Genomic DNA, 13,089 nt, shown 5'->3' with positions numbered 1-13,089 from the left:
ACGACGCCACTGAGGCCGGTCAAAAAAACAAAAGCAACTAATAATACCATTAGTGAAATTTTGAGTCTAAAAATGGCAGCAATTAATACTTGAGTTGCCTAGGCAGTTAACTTGTCCACTTACATTTGTGTACACTGAGACAGTCAAAACATACAAATTTATTAAAACTGTAGTGATGTTTGTATTTTGAATTAGTAAAAGAGATTACAGAGTAGGAAGGCAAAATTGCAACTTTAAGACCCTTTAAACATTTTAAAATGCATTAAATTTAAAAAAGATTGTTTTACTGCAATTTATAATTCAGAAAATTGCATCTTGGGGACATAAGGGACATGTCCCTTCCAGAATAAATCTGGATCCGCCCAGTCTACATTATAGACATACATGTATCATGTATATAACTATATACATATCAATGTATATATCAGCCAGGTTATTACCCATATGGGTTCAAATATATGGGGTAATATTTTTTCGATCTCTGCACAGTGTATAGATTGCTTCTACAAATCACGGCATTTGGTTGGTTGCTTGCCACAGCCGGAACTTCACTTTCATTCATGTGTTCATTCATGAGTCGCAATGTATGTTATATGATGTACATAGATTTTTAGAACAGTTTTAACTCATTTGTTTCATAAACATGAAATGGTATATTTTCATAAATAGCATACCGTATATGCAAATATTTTCGCAGATAAAATAATTCGCGATAGGGCTTTCATTTTACATTTTCGCGAGGAATTATGTTCGCGACTGTGTCCTGCGATAATAAAATCAAAATTACCCATATTTCATTTGCCAAATTCTTTTCAATGACGATTTTACGCACATACTTGGACATGTTCACCATCCTGTTGGCGAGACGTCAATGTTGTATGTATGTCTGATAAGACTATTGTCATGTTATCGATGGAACACGCACACGATACAGAACATTAAAAAATGCAAATATCATAAGAAATAACTTTTCATTATTGGTGGTACCTACAAACTTCCATTCAAGGTTACAAAGAAAACAAACAAAACTGAGATTACGTAACAACATACATGCACCCAACTGTGTGTCACTTCGATCAAATCCACGTGACCAGGCAGGTTTACAGAATCACGTGACCTTGCAGACCTCTGACTAGGTAAATAATAATATACCAAATAATATTATACCAAATCGGAAATAAGTTTATGCATAATTAAATTCGCGGTGCTATCAATGTGTTCGCGATTTTTGCGGTATATTTTATTCGCGAACATATTTGCGTATACGGTAGTAGCATAGAAAATGTACTATTTTCTAATGCAACTATAATTGTATTATTGTGTACTGTAAACATTTGGCTACAAACAGAAAGCTGTTATGTCATGATGTCACTTACATTACGTCATGCACTGTGTGTAAAATTATATGACATAATGGCTAATGGCTTTGTTGTAGACTGCAGAGGAATTTTTTACATTAAAAATCTTTTAAAATTAATAATTGGTAATAAGGTGCATCATAAAATATTGTTAGTTTTCGGTTACCCAACCGACCCTAATTTGAACCTGCCGACCCTAAATAGTTTTTTGTATGTTGAAAATAGTTTTTTAATATAACGATTTCCATGAAAACATTCCAAAACTATCACAAGCACTAATTTGGTGTCATTATAAATCAATTTATTCTATATTAATTTTGTTTACGAGCCACAGAATCGTTTTCTTCTAACAATTGATTGATGGCGTTACTTTCCATTAAACTGAAAGGCAAATTCGGTAACTTTCGTGAGATATTGGGCGAAGAGTTCCGATTGTCAGAAAATTGTCTTCACGAAAATATGCAATGTTTTCCGATTTACTCCAGCGACAAACTGACTTTCTGATAATACTGATGAAGTTTACTGCTAAATCAAATGACTAAATATGTCAGTAAAATCTTGATTCATTTCATTCTTTTTTGTAAGTGGTCACTGGGAACTTCGCTGGTTTCCGCTAAATAAGTTTCCATAAGTCTACCATTTCTTAGATACACTAGGAAAGAGCATATTCATAACATGTTTTAAAATGTTATTGTTGGACAGATAAATATAGAACCCTTCTTTTTCAGTTTTCATTTAAAAATGTGTTTGTTATAACTTATTTACATGCTTCTATCCAATTATGGTTCAAGCACATCTGTCTTGGACAGACAGTCCAGCTGCCCAGGACAGAAGTTAGTTAGTATGAGAGGAAACCTGTTGCTTATTTCTAAACAGCAAGGGATCTTTTATTTGCACTCTCCCACAGATAGGACAGTACATACTGTGCAGCCTTTGAAAAACCTACACCTAACCATTAAGGTTTGCAAAACACTCACTAGCTTTAGAGTATGAACAGCGATTAAAAATCCCATTTCCAATGTGTGGAATTTGAACCTAGTACCAATCAGCTTTAAGCCTTAATGTTGTAAAATCCTTGCCAAAGGGTTGGGTTTACAACATTTATTCACTTGGGACCGATTCATAATTCCTTGTAGCTCGTTAGTTATTCTCTAAATAAGTAATTTGCTTTTCAAAATTTTAAATTTATTATCTAAGAAATACATTATAGAACTTACAGATCCCATACACATATGGAGATACTTCAAAATTTCAGTTGTATCTCATACTGATCAAACCATAGACATACATAGAACATATCAATTTAGAACTGAGGTTGACGACAGACAATTCGTGCACCCTCATTTTGGCTTCATACACAATATTATATCTAGTGGTAATATTATATATATTTTTTCTTTCATCTTTTTAAACTTGAACTTAATATATTGTCTACATTTATAAAAGATAAAAATATACTGACTGATAAACTTTATTGTCTGCTCAATATGAAGCTCAGAACTATTTTGACAGGGATGAAGGTGAATAGACAAATTTTAAGTCAACTGAGCCAAAGGCTCAAGTGATCTATTGTGATCTGTTTACATGCATCATCCATCATGCTTTAACTTTTCATGATTTTTACTTCTTTTCCAAAACTGCTTAACCAATTCCAACCAAATTTTGTGGTAAGCTTTCATGGTAGATGGAATACCCATCTTCATAAATCAAGGCTAATATTCGTTCCTCGTATTCAGCCTTGATACATGTCGTCAAGAAATCGTGCCACAAAATGCTTAAATGTCATTGGATGCGATGAGATCTGATTGCAATGAATCGCAACGCTCCTTATAGATTCCCTTGTTATTGTAAACAAAGATGGCAGCGTCAGTGTCCGGTGGTTAATTTTTGATATTGCTTTCAAGATTGTCACATGTTACCGATGCTGTGATTGGTCAGCGATGTCATCGTGTAAGGGACATAATCAGTGTAACAAATTTTCTTCCAATAGAAGGCGCTAGTAGTGGATATCAGTAATCTTGACTACATGTATCAAGGCTGAATACGAGGAACGAATATTAGCCTTGATTTATGAAGATGATGGAATACTAAAAAGGAACATTATACCAATTTTAAAAAATCTTCTAGTCTACATGTACTTTACCATATACTCAAAAATGTTTGCGAATAAAATATACCGCGAAAATCGCGAACATGTTAACAGCACCGCAAATTTAATTACGCGCGAAGTTATTTCCGATTTGGTATAATTTTTATGGATACAAAAGACAAGCAGTTAGAGGTACCTGTTAAATTTATACCAAGTTTCGTATGCACTTTGTCTTTAACACCAAATTATCCACAAGGTCACGTGGTTCTGTAAATCTGCATGGTCACATGGATTTGGTCGAAGTGACACACAGTTGGGTGTAAGTCTGTTGTTACGTAATCTCAGTTTTGTTTGTTTTCTTTGTAACCTTGAATGGAAGTTTGTGGGTACCATCAGTAATAAAAAGTTATTTCTTGTGATATTTGCGTTTTTCAATTTTTTGTATGTTCCATCGATAACATGTCTTATCAGACATACAAGTACATACAACATTGACGTCTCGCTGACAGCATGGTAACATGTCCAAGTATGTGTGTGAAATCGTCACTGAAAAGAGTTTGGCAAATGAAATATGGGTAATTTTGAGTTTATTATCGGGGGACACAGTCGCGAAAATGTAAAATGAAAGGCCGATCGTGAATTATTTTAGCCGCAAAAATATTTGCGTATACAGTAATTGCATTTAAACTGTAATTTCTTCAACTTTTTCTCCAAAACTACTTGACTAATTCCAACCACATTTTGTGGTACGGTTTTTAGGCACATGGAGAAATGGATTTGTGAATTTAGTCCTACTGATCCCCCAGTGGCAGGAAGGTGGGGCCCAAAATGGGGGAAATTAAGCCAATTAAAAAACCATAACTTCTAATTTTTCAGAAATGCTGTATGTTATAATCGAATAGTCTTCATATAAGTAAAAGTGAACAGATGGTTTATCTAATTTTTAAATGTCATTAATGTTGGGTCTCCCATTTGTCTCCAAGGTAGGGGTGAAGTTTACTATAGTAACTTGTAAAGAGAATGCATTTAAACAGTAATTTCTTCAACTTTGTTTCCTGAACTACTTGACCTAATTGAAGCAAATTTTGTTTTCAGCTTCCTATAAATGTGGTCATTCTGACCCCCCCCCCCCCCCACACACACACACACTTTCCAGTGCCTTGGGGTGGAGCCCAAAAGAGGAAGATTAAGCCAATTTTAAAAAATGTAAAACTTCTTTAATTCCAAATTGACTATAAGCAAATAGTCTTCATATAAATGTCTGTAGATGGAAGGGGTTAAGTTTTTCCTTTATACATGTATATATCCAGTTACATGCACTTACACTGTTAATTCTTCTCCAAAACCACTTATTATATATAACCAGTAAATTCCAATCAGATTTTTTGTGTGAAGCTTCCTTGGGATATGGATAAACACATTTGTTAATTTGGTTAATTAAGCAAAAAAACAATACATATATATGTGTATATGTGTGAAGAGTTCAGGCGCAAAACGCGATATAAACCTTTTTTTTTTTTTTAGTTAGTCATTATTGTATGTCAGTAAGGGTTAATCATAGGCCCGCTGATTTGCCGCAAAACGCGATTGATCCATATGAAATTGTATTGGGTAAATCCTGGTTTTTTTTATTAAAATGCGATATACGCCAATTAAAAAAATCACTTTTACTGAAAATGAAAAAAAAATGGATACATCGCGTTTTGTGCCTAAACTCTTCATATATATATATTATATATATACACACACACACACACACACACATATATATACAGGTATATATTCTCAAACTATTTGACCAATTTGAACCAAATTTTGTTGCAAGCTTCCTTGGCATATGAAGAAACAAATTAATGAATTTTTTATTTTGACCCCCCTACTCCCCCATCCCAGGCCTGATGGGTGGGGCCCAAAATGGCAAAATTAAGCCAGTTTTTTAAAAATCATGTTCACTTCCACAAATGCTACAACTAAGTGGTCTTCAAATATTTAAAGATCAGTAGATTAGTTTATTTAATTTGTGAATGTCATTTATGTCAGAACCTCAGGAAGGGGGTAAAGTTTACTATTGTTATATACGGTTTATAAACAAAATTGTGAATTGTTGTCGACCTTAGCAATTACATTTTAGAATTGTGTAAAAAAATCTCAAACATTTGTGAAGCGAATTGTGACATGATATTGAGCAAAATGTTCCCAAAATGTCCTTCCACATATTACAGGAAATCATTATTATGTAAATTATACTAAATAATGTAATAATTAAAAAAAAAAATTCTTTTGCAAATTGTTTTGTTTTGTTGAAACCATTATTATGTGAGGGTGTGGTAATTTAAAAAAAAGAGAAACATTGCTAAGTTTACAACAAATTATTTTTTTGTTTCACAGACCTTGGGTGAAGGTGATTTTAACCATCCTGGTTTTCCCCCACCTGCATTATCTCCTGGTAGAAATAGCTTTTATGTGATGCCGACGAGGAAAAAAAGACGATCACCCCCAGTTGATGAAACCTTTGGGAAAAGACCAAGAATCAGCACATGGTAAGTTCAGTTTTATAATCCTTTACATTTTTAAGTTGCATTTTCTTCTCACTCAGGCTGCCATTTTTGTGAGATGGGGGGGGGGGTGTTGCAGGTTTTTTTTTGCCTGAATTAAACAAAAGTGCCCAAATCTGGATGACATTTATTCATATCTTCATTACTATCAAAACAGTTGTATAGGATTCCAAATCGTCGAAGCCATTCTCACATAAATTTGTGGATGATTTGTTTTTGTTCATACCCAGATGAATGTAAAAGAAATAACAGACAATACTTGTAATTAAATTTGAAACATAACTTACTATTTAATAAGATTAAAAGTTCATATTTTATTTTGAATTATTTTTTTGGTTAAAACAATAATGCTCAATAAGACAAATTACCAATATAAAATAATGTCATCAGGTATGACGTTCACTGACGACTTAATTTTTACATACATCGAGCTATGAACAAACTCTCATTGCCAATGGGATGATGTTATATTGTAATGAATGTAACGGAAATTTAATTATTTTGAAATATTTCTGCAAGATTCCGAATTATACACTTGGTTCAAATTGTAATTGTTTGCTATTAAAGGGACAGACCCTAGTTTTTAAACACTAAGCATATTTTTCACTATTAGAGCCGTTTATGATCACTGAAATCAAACATTACTTATATTTTATTATTTAGATTATCCATTTCCGTAGAACTGAAGTGTGTCTGGTCATCCTTAGTACCAAAAATTGCATTTTTCATACATGTATTTTTTTAAATGCAAGTGCATCTGAGAAGTAGCGGTTTATTGATTCGAGTTCTAGTCTATTTTAAAGGATATTTCCTGTTTTAGCATCACAGATTCTTCTTTCACTCTATTGTAACTTTATCCAAATTGAAATGAGTTATAGGTTTGTAAATTAACGAAACTTAGTGTCCATTTTTTACGGGTTAAGACTAGGGTCTGCACCTTTAAATACTACTACTACTGGTAATAAAATTTAAGCAAAACTATTGCATATTTTCATGAAAAACGTGATAATATTAAGTAACTGATTATTAATGTATTGTGTTAATGATATAATGAAAGTAATAATTAGTATTTCCTGGCATTACTGAAATGAATGTGGCCGAGAACCAAACAGTTAATGCTTGCCTGGGCATTACTGAAATGAATGTGGCCGAGAACCAAACAGTTAATGCTTGCCTGGGCATTACTGAAATGAATGTGGCCGAGAACCAAACAGTTAATGCTTGCCTGGGCACTGCAAATGAATGTGGCCGAGAACCAAACAGTTAATGCTTGCCTGGGCATTACTGAAATGAATGTGGCCGAGAACCAAACAGTTAATGCTTGCCTGGGCACTGCAAATGAATGTGGCCGAGAACCAAACAGTTAATGCTTGCCTGGGCATTACTGAAATGAATGTGGCCGAGAACCAAACAGTTAATGCTTGCCTGGGCATTACTGAAATGAATGTGGCCGAGAACCAAACAGTTAATGCTTGCCTGGGCACTGCAAATGAATATGGCCGAGACCCAAACAGTTAATGCTTGCCTGGGCATTACTGAAATGAATGTGGCCAAGAACCAAACAGTTAATGCTTGCCTGGGCATTACTGAAATGAATGTGGCCGAGAACCAAACAGTTAATGCTTGCCTGGGCACTGCAAATGAATGTGGCCGAGAACCAAACAGTTAATGCTTGCCTGGGCATTACTGAAATGAATGTGGCCGAGAACCAAACAGTTAATGCTTGCCTGGGCACTGCAAATGAATGTGGCCGAGAACCAAACAGTTAATGCTTGCCTGGGACTGCAAATGAATGTGGCCGAGAACCAAACAGTTAATGCTTGCCTGGGCATTACTGAAATGAATGTGGCCGAGAACCAAACAGTTAATGCTTGCCTGGGCACTGCAAATGAATGTGGCCGAGAACCAAACAGTTAATGCTTGCCTGGGCATTACTGAAATGAATGTGGCCGAGAACCAAACAGTTAATGCTTGCCTGGGCAGTTAAACTGCAAATGAATGTGGCCGAGAACCAAACAGTTAATGCTTGCCTGGGCACTGCAAATGAATGTGGCCGAGAACCAAACAGTTAATGCTTGCCTGGGCATTACTGCAAATGAATGTGGCCGAGAACCAAACAGTTAATGCTTGCCTGGGCATTACTGAAATGAATGTGGCCGAGAACCAAACAGTTAATGCTTGCCTGGGCACTGCAAATGAATGTGGCCGAGAACCAAACAGTTAATGCTTGCCTGGGCATTACTGAAATGAATGTGGCCGAGAACCAAACAGTTAATGCTTGCCTGGGCACTGCAAATGAATGTGGCCGAGAACCAAACAGTTAATGCTTGCCTGGGCATTACTGAAATGAATGTGGCCGAGAACCAAACAGTTAATGCTTGCCTGGGCATTACTGAAATGAATGTGGCCGAGAACCAAACAGTTAATGCTTGCCTGGGCATTACTGAAATGAATGTGGCCGAGAACCAAACAGTTAATGCTTGCCTGGGCACTGCAAATGAATGTGGCCGAGAACCAAACAGTTAATGCTTGCCTGGGCATTACTGAAATGAATGTGGCCGAGAACCAAACAGTTAATGCTTGCCTGGGCAGTTAATGCTTGCCTACTGCAAATGAATGTGGCCGAGAACCAAACAGTTAATGCTTGCCTGGGCATTACTGAAATGAATGTGGCCGAGAACCAAACAGTTAATGCTTGCCTGGGCATTACTGAAATGAATGTGGCCGAGAACCAAACAGTTAATGCTTGCCTGGGCATTACTGAAATGAATGTGGCCGAGAACCAAACAGTTAATGCTTGCCTGGGCATTACTGAAATGAATGTGGCCGAGAACCAAACAGTTAATGCTTGCCTGGGCATTACTGAAATGAATGTGGCCGAGAACCAAACAGTTAATGCTTGCCTGGGCATTACTGAAATGAATGTGGCCGAGAACCAAACAGTTAATGCTTGCCTGGGCACTGCAAATGAATGTGGCCGAGAACCAAACAGTTAATGCTTGCCTGGGCATTACTGAAATGAATGTGGCCGAGAACCAAACAGTTAATGCTTGCCTGGGCATTACTGAAATGAATGTGGCCGAGAACCAAACAGTTAATGCTTGCCTGGGCATTGCTGAAATGAATGTGGCCGAGAACCAAACAGTTAATGCTTGCCTGGGCATTACTGAAAAATGTGGCCGAGAACCAAACAGTTAATGCTTGGCATTACCGAAATGAATGTGGCCGAGAACCAAACAGTTAATGCTTGCCTGGGCATTACTGAAATGAATGTGGCCGAGAACCAAACAGTTAATGCTTGCCTGGGCATTACTGAAATGAATGTGGCCGAGAACCAAACAGTTAATGCTTGCCTGGGCAGTTAACTGACTGATTAATGAATGTGGCCGAGAACCAAACAGTTAATGCTTGCCTGGGCACTGCAAATGAATGTGGCCGAGAACCAAACAGTTAATGCTTGCCTGGGCATTACTGAAATGAATGTGGCCGAGAACCAAACAGTTAATGCTTGCCTGGGCATTACTGAAATGAATGTGGCCGAGAACCAAACAGTTAATGCTTGCCTGGGCATTACTGAAATGAATGTGGCCGAGAACCAAACAGTTAATGCTTGCCTGGGCATTACTGAAATGAATGTGGCCGAGAACCAAACAGTTAAACCAAACAGTTAATGCTTGCCTGCATTACTGGCCGAGAACCAAACAGTTAATGCTTGCCTGGGCATTAAATGAATGTGGCCGAGAACCAAACAGTTAATGCTTGCCTGGGCACTGCAAATGAATGTGGCCGAGAACCAAACAGTTAATGCTTGCCTGGGCATTACTGAAATGAATGTGGCCGAGAACCAAACAGTTAATGCTTGCCTGGGCACTGCAAATGAATGTGGCCGAGAACCAAACAGTTAATGCTTGCCTGGGCATTACTGAAATGAATGTGGCCGAGAACCAAACAGTTAATGCTTGCCTGGGGCTGAAATGAATGTGGCCGAGAACCAAACAGTTAAACTGCAAATGTGGCCGAGAACCAAACAGTTAATGCTTGCCTGGGCATTACTGAAATGAATGTGGCCGAGAACCAAACAGTTAATGCTTGCCTGGGCATTACTGAAATGAATGTGGCCGAGAACCAAACAGTTAATGCTTGCCTGGGCATTACTGAAATGAATGTGGCCGAGAACCAAACAGTTAATGCTTGCCTGGGCATTACTGAAATGAATGTGGCCGAGAACCAAACAGTTAATGCTTGCCTGGGCATTACTGAAATGAATGTGGCCGAGAACCAAACAGTTAATGCTTGCCTGGGCATTACTGAAATGAATGTGGCCGAGAACCAAACAGTTAATGCTTGCCTGGGCATTACTGAAATGAATGTGGCCGAGAACCAAACAGTTAATGCTTGCCTGGGCATTGCTGAAATGAATGTGGCCGAGAACCAAACAGTTAATGCTTGCCTGGGCATTACTGAAATGAATGTGGCCGAGAACCAAACAGTTAATGCTTGCCTGGGCATTACTGAAATGAATGTGGCCGAGAACCAAACAGTTAATGCTTGCCTGGGCATTACTGAAATGAATGTGGCCGAGAACCAAACAGTTAATGCTTGCCTGGGCACTGCAAATGAATGTGGCCGAGAACCAAACAGTTAATGCTTGCCTGGGCATTACTGAAATGAATGTGGCCGAGAACCAAACAGTTAATGCTTGCCTGGGCATTACTGAAATGAATGTGGCCGAGAACCAAACAGTTAATGCTTGCCTGGGCATTACTGAAATGAATGTGGCCGAGAACCAAACAGTTAATGCTTGCCTGGGCATTACTGAAATGAATGTGGCCGAGAACCAAACAGTTAATGCTTGCCTGGGCACTGCAAATGAATGTGGCCGAGAACCAAACAGTTAATGCTTGCCTGGGCATTGCAAATGAATGTGGCCGAGAACCAAACAGTTAATGCTTGCCTGGGCATTACTGAAATGAATGTGGCCGAGAACCAAACAGTTAATGCTTGCCTGGGCACTGCAAATGAATGTGGCCGAGAACCAAACAGTTAATGCTTGCCTGGGCACTGCAAATGAATGTGGCCGAGAACCAAACAGTTAATGCTTGCCTGGGCATTACTGAAATGAATGTGGCCGAGAACCAAACAGTTAATGCTTGCCTGGGCACTGCAAATGAATGTGGCCGAGAACCAAACAGTTAATGCTTGCCTGGGCATGCTTGCCTACTGAAATGAATGTGGCCGAGAACCAAACAGTTAATGCTTGCCTGGGCATTACTGAAATGAATGTGGCCGAGAACCAAACAGTTAATGCTTGCCTGGGCATTACTGAAATGAATGTGGCCGAGAACCAAACAGTTAATGCTTGCCTGGGCACTGCAAATGAATGTGGCCGAGAACCAAACAGTTAATGCTTGCCTGGGCATTACTGAAATGAATGTGGCCGAGAACCAAACAGTTAATGCTTGCCTGGGCATTACTGAAATGAATGTGGCCGAGAACCAAACAGTTAATGCTTGCCTGGGCATTACTGAAATGAATGTGGCCGAGAACCAAACAGTTAATGCTTGCCTGGGCATTACTGAAATGAATGTGGCCGAGAACCAAACAGTTAATGCTTGCCTGGGCATTACTGAAATGAATGTGGCCGAGAACCAAACAGTTAATGCTTGCCTGGGCATTACTGAAATGAATGTGGCCGAGAACCAAACAGTTAATGCTTGCCTGGGCATTACTGAAATGAATGTGGCCGAGAACCAAACAGTTAATGCTTGCCTGGGCATTACTGAAATGAATGTGGCCGAGAACCAAACAGTTAATGCTTGCCTGGGCACTGCAAATGAATGTGGCCGAGAACCAAACAGTTAATGCTTGCCTGGGCATTACTGAAATGAATGTGGCCGAGAACCAAACAGTTAATGCTTGCCTGGGCATTACTGAAATGAATGTGGCCGAGAACCAAACAGTTAATGCTTGCCTGGGCATTACTGAAATGAATGTGGCCGAGAACCAAACAGTTAATGCTTGCCTGGGCATTACTGAAATGAATGTGGCCGAGAACCAAACAGTTAATGCTTGCCTGGGCATTACTGAAATGAATGTGGCCGAGAACCAAACAGTTAATGCTTGCCTGGGCATTACTGAAATGAATGTGGCCGAGAACCAAACAGTTAATGCTTGCCTGGGCACTGAAATGAATGTGGCCGAGAACCAAACAGTTAATGCTTGCCTGGGCATTACTGAAATGAATGTGGCCGAGAACCAAACAGTTAATGCTTGCCTGGGCATTACTGAAATGAATGTGGCCGAGAACCAAACAGTTAATGCTTGCCTGGGCATTACTGAAATGAATGTGGCCGAGAACCAAACAGTTAATGCTTGCCTGGGCACTGCAAATGAATGTGGCCGAGAACCAAACAGTTAATGCTTGCCTGGGCATTACTGAAATGAATGTGGCCGAGAACCAAACAGTTAATGCTTGCCTGGGCATTACTGAAATGAATGTGGCCGAGAACCAAACAGTTAATGCTTGCCTGGGCACTGCAAATGAATGTGGCCGAGAACCAAACAGTTAATGCTTGCCTGGGCATTGCAAATGAATGTGGCCGAGAACCAAACAGTTAATGCTTGCCTGGGCATTACTGAAATGAATGTGGCCGAGAACCAAACAGTTAATGCTTGCCTGGGCATTACTGAAATGAATGTGGCCGAGAACCAAACAGTTAATGCTTGCCTGGGCATTGCAAATGAATGTGGCCGAGAACCAAACAGTTAATGCTTGCCTGGGCATTACTGCAAATGAATGTGGCCGAGAACCAAACAGTTAATGCTTGCCTGGGCATTACTGAAATGAATGTGGCCGAGAACCAAACAGTTAATGCTTGCCTGGGCATTACTGCAAATGAATGTGGCCGAGAACCAAACAGTTAATGCTTGCCTGGGCATTACTGAAATGAATGTGGCCGAGAACCAAACAGTTAATGCTTGCCTGGGCACTGCAAATGAATGTGGCCGAGAACCAAACAGTTAATGCTTGCCTGGGCATTACTGAAATGAATGTGGCCGAGAACCAAACAGTTAATGCTTGCCTGGG

At 38.9% G+C, this 13,089-nt stretch overlaps 1 protein-coding gene across 2 annotated transcripts in view; it reads left to right on the top strand.

Annotated features, from left to right (window-relative positions):
* LOC121376479 (DCN1-like protein 4) overlaps positions 1-13,089 on the top strand; it is a 68,140-nt gene that overhangs the window by 10,839 nt on the left and 44,212 nt on the right. The window contains exons 3-4 of one of the 2 annotated variants that reach the window (XM_041504357.1): positions 3,919-4,022; positions 5,836-5,987. In XM_041504357.1, the coding sequence (XP_041360291.1) occupies positions 3,966-4,022; positions 5,836-5,987 (209 nt within the window). In that variant the 5' untranslated portion in view covers positions 3,919-3,965. The remainder of the gene's footprint in view (positions 1-3,918; positions 4,023-5,835; positions 5,988-13,089) is intronic. The other variant, XM_041504359.1, reaches the window with a different exon arrangement.

This window comes from Gigantopelta aegis, chromosome 6 (assembly GCF_016097555.1).
Source record: "Gigantopelta aegis isolate Gae_Host chromosome 6, Gae_host_genome, whole genome shotgun sequence".
In the NCBI taxonomy this organism is placed as follows: Eukaryota; Metazoa; Mollusca; class Gastropoda; order Neomphalida; family Peltospiridae; genus Gigantopelta; species Gigantopelta aegis.
The sequence above is the reverse complement of the archived record's forward strand: the minus strand, read 5'-3'. Positions and strand labels throughout refer to the sequence as shown.